The 2,544-nt window shown below is 26.5% G+C and overlaps 1 protein-coding gene across 1 annotated transcript in view; it reads left to right on the top strand.

The window, feature by feature from the left end:
- Positions 1-1,841, top strand: part of LOC107470306 (probable WRKY transcription factor 50) — a 2,984-nt gene extending 1,143 nt beyond the window's left edge. Inside the window, exon 3 of the mRNA XM_021133586.2 lies at positions 1,225-1,841. Coding sequence (XP_020989245.1) covers positions 1,225-1,450 — 226 coding nt within the window. The 3' untranslated portion in view covers positions 1,451-1,841. The remainder of the gene's footprint in view (positions 1-1,224) is intronic.
- Positions 1,842-2,544: the final 703 nt, after the last annotated feature.

The following is a 2,544-nucleotide window of genomic DNA, read 5'->3' as shown; positions in this document are numbered from 1 at the left end:
TTAATATATAATTAATATGGTAATTATTATATGTTGTTAAAATTTATTCTATTTTTATCCTATTAAGAGATGTGTACATGTTGAGTTTGAAGTGTATGTTGCGAAAAATATACATCCGAACTCATAGAAGGTGTATGTAAATTTTACTCATTTAAGATTAGGGGTGGAATTAAGCTGGATTATTCATAAGGAGCTCATGCTTGAACTCGATTTAGGTTTAGTTTAATTCGGCTTATTTTGTTAGCAGCAATGCTATGTGATTAATAAATTATTATTTTGGATCTGAATTTAGTTAGTAATAATTTATATCTAAAGTTGTAGATATTATACACAAAAAATATATAATTTATATTTATATTTATTAAAATTTATATATATACATCAATATAATTTATATTTATATTTTTTAAAATTTACGCATGAATCAATAAAATTTATTTATTGAATGATGGCTAAAATTATTAAAAATTATTGGCCTCTGGAGTTTTTATTTTGTTAAACATGTTAGGCTTAGATATTTTGTAAAGTCTATTAGTTAAAAAAATTAAATCATAAACTTATCAAAATACTATTTTTATAAATTAAATTATTCTTAGTTTGGAAATTCAGCTACTCAATTAAAATTAAATTCAAAATAAAAGCCAAATTATAATTGCTTATTTACAATAAACCCAAATTAAAAACAAAAAACAAATGAGCAGTCAAGACTAAAAAACAAATGTTGTTGAAAAAAGTTGTTTATAGACTATAGTCTAATTATAGTTACAGTTATGATATTTTACTAATATAATATAATTGATATATAAATAAATTATTATTTATAAATTATGAATTATAAATTTTAAAATATATATAAAATCAATTAAATTTTTTTAATTATTTTGAGTTATAATCTATAAAACAGGCTTTTAAATAAGCCTGTAGGTTTATTGTCGAACTTTTATATAGATTAAGTTCGAGTTTAAAAATTAGCCTATACAAAATAAAGGCTTAAACTTGAGTCATATATTCAATATAGGAGACAAATTTGTCTAGATCAAAATTCAAGTTGACCCGACTCATTTTCAACCATTGATTAATTGCTCGTCCAAAGTTACTATCGTTTCCATATTACATACGTATTGTAAAATCGTGTTTGGCTTGTATATATGAACTCCTACTATGGTAAGTACATAGTAGTATCTTAAAGTTTTGTTATGAGTTAACAAAAAAAAATGTTTGCAGGAACTATTACAAGTGCTCGAGTGTAGGATGCGGTGTGAAGAAAAGAGTGGAAAGGGATGCAGAAGACAGGAGCTATGTGTTAACAAGTTATGACGGTGTTCACAATCACCAAATCCCTTCTTCTAACTCCTACTACACTACTTCTCCATTCTCCATCTTTCATTCTAATGATATTAATTGGTCCCTCCATGCTCTTACTGCAAACTCATCATCCTCTAATTCCTAGACACTACTACTTTCATGTCAATTACCGCTACAAACAAATATGTTTCTATGTATGTAGATTATTTGTTTATCTAGAGAAGGCTGAGAATTGAATTGAAGGTTTTGTAGTAGGCAGTTATTTTTACTTTAATTAATTACCTTCATCCAATTCTTTAATTAATTATAATTATTAACATTATAAGTTATATATAACTCTAGATATAATAAGAAGGTATTGAAGGATAAATACTTCTAAGGAAGTGCGCTAACTCACTGTTGGAGTCAACGCGTGGCTATTTGTCGTCTCTGTTCATTCCAGATAGTGGCACAAAACTATTTAGTGAGACGCACCATCAATTATCCAATTTAAAGCTTAAGCATCTACAGAATGAAATGCTGGAGAACTTTATATTTTTTTGGATCCCGCTAGAGAGACAATGGACTATTTGTACAATGTGTACAATGGAGAATAACTATCCGAGTACAATGGATAATAAACATCTTTCCAAAAAATTAAACTAATTTTGGGGTTCACCAAGGATCAAACTCTTGACCTTTCGAATCTAGCGCTCTAATACCATGTCATGATACCACTCATCCCAAAAGCTTCAGCTGATGGGAAAAAGTAACACTAATGATTATATCTCTAATACTCTATAAACCTCCATTGTATACATTGTATAAATATTCCATTGGCTCCTCGTACTTTCCCATTTTTTTTATCAAATTTCTTGTTTCCAATGGACCAGGTTAACTTTTAGAGAAAATGAGAAATAAATTTTAACTTTTATTTTGAAGTTAAATAATTTTTTTATTAAATTTAATTACAAATAAGTATTTGATATTTGTAAACACGGAAAACACGAGTTTTTTTAATACTTGATTCAAACTATCGCTTATAAAGACCTATATGCAAGGTAGTGAACTCGTAGTTTTTACCTCGACTCGTTAAGCTAACTCAAAATCATAATTCGTTAAATCGTAAGATGGAACGTAAATATAACTCGTAAAATATAAAAATTTAGAAAAATTTAATAGCAAAAACTAATTTTACAAATAATAAAATAAATCTCAAATAAGCTAAATTACCCATAAAATTATAACTAATATATATAT

This window comes from Arachis duranensis, chromosome 10 (assembly GCF_000817695.3).
Source record: "Arachis duranensis cultivar V14167 chromosome 10, aradu.V14167.gnm2.J7QH, whole genome shotgun sequence".
Taxonomy (NCBI): Eukaryota; Viridiplantae; Streptophyta; class Magnoliopsida; order Fabales; family Fabaceae; genus Arachis; species Arachis duranensis.
This window is presented reverse-complemented; position numbering and strand designations above follow the sequence as displayed.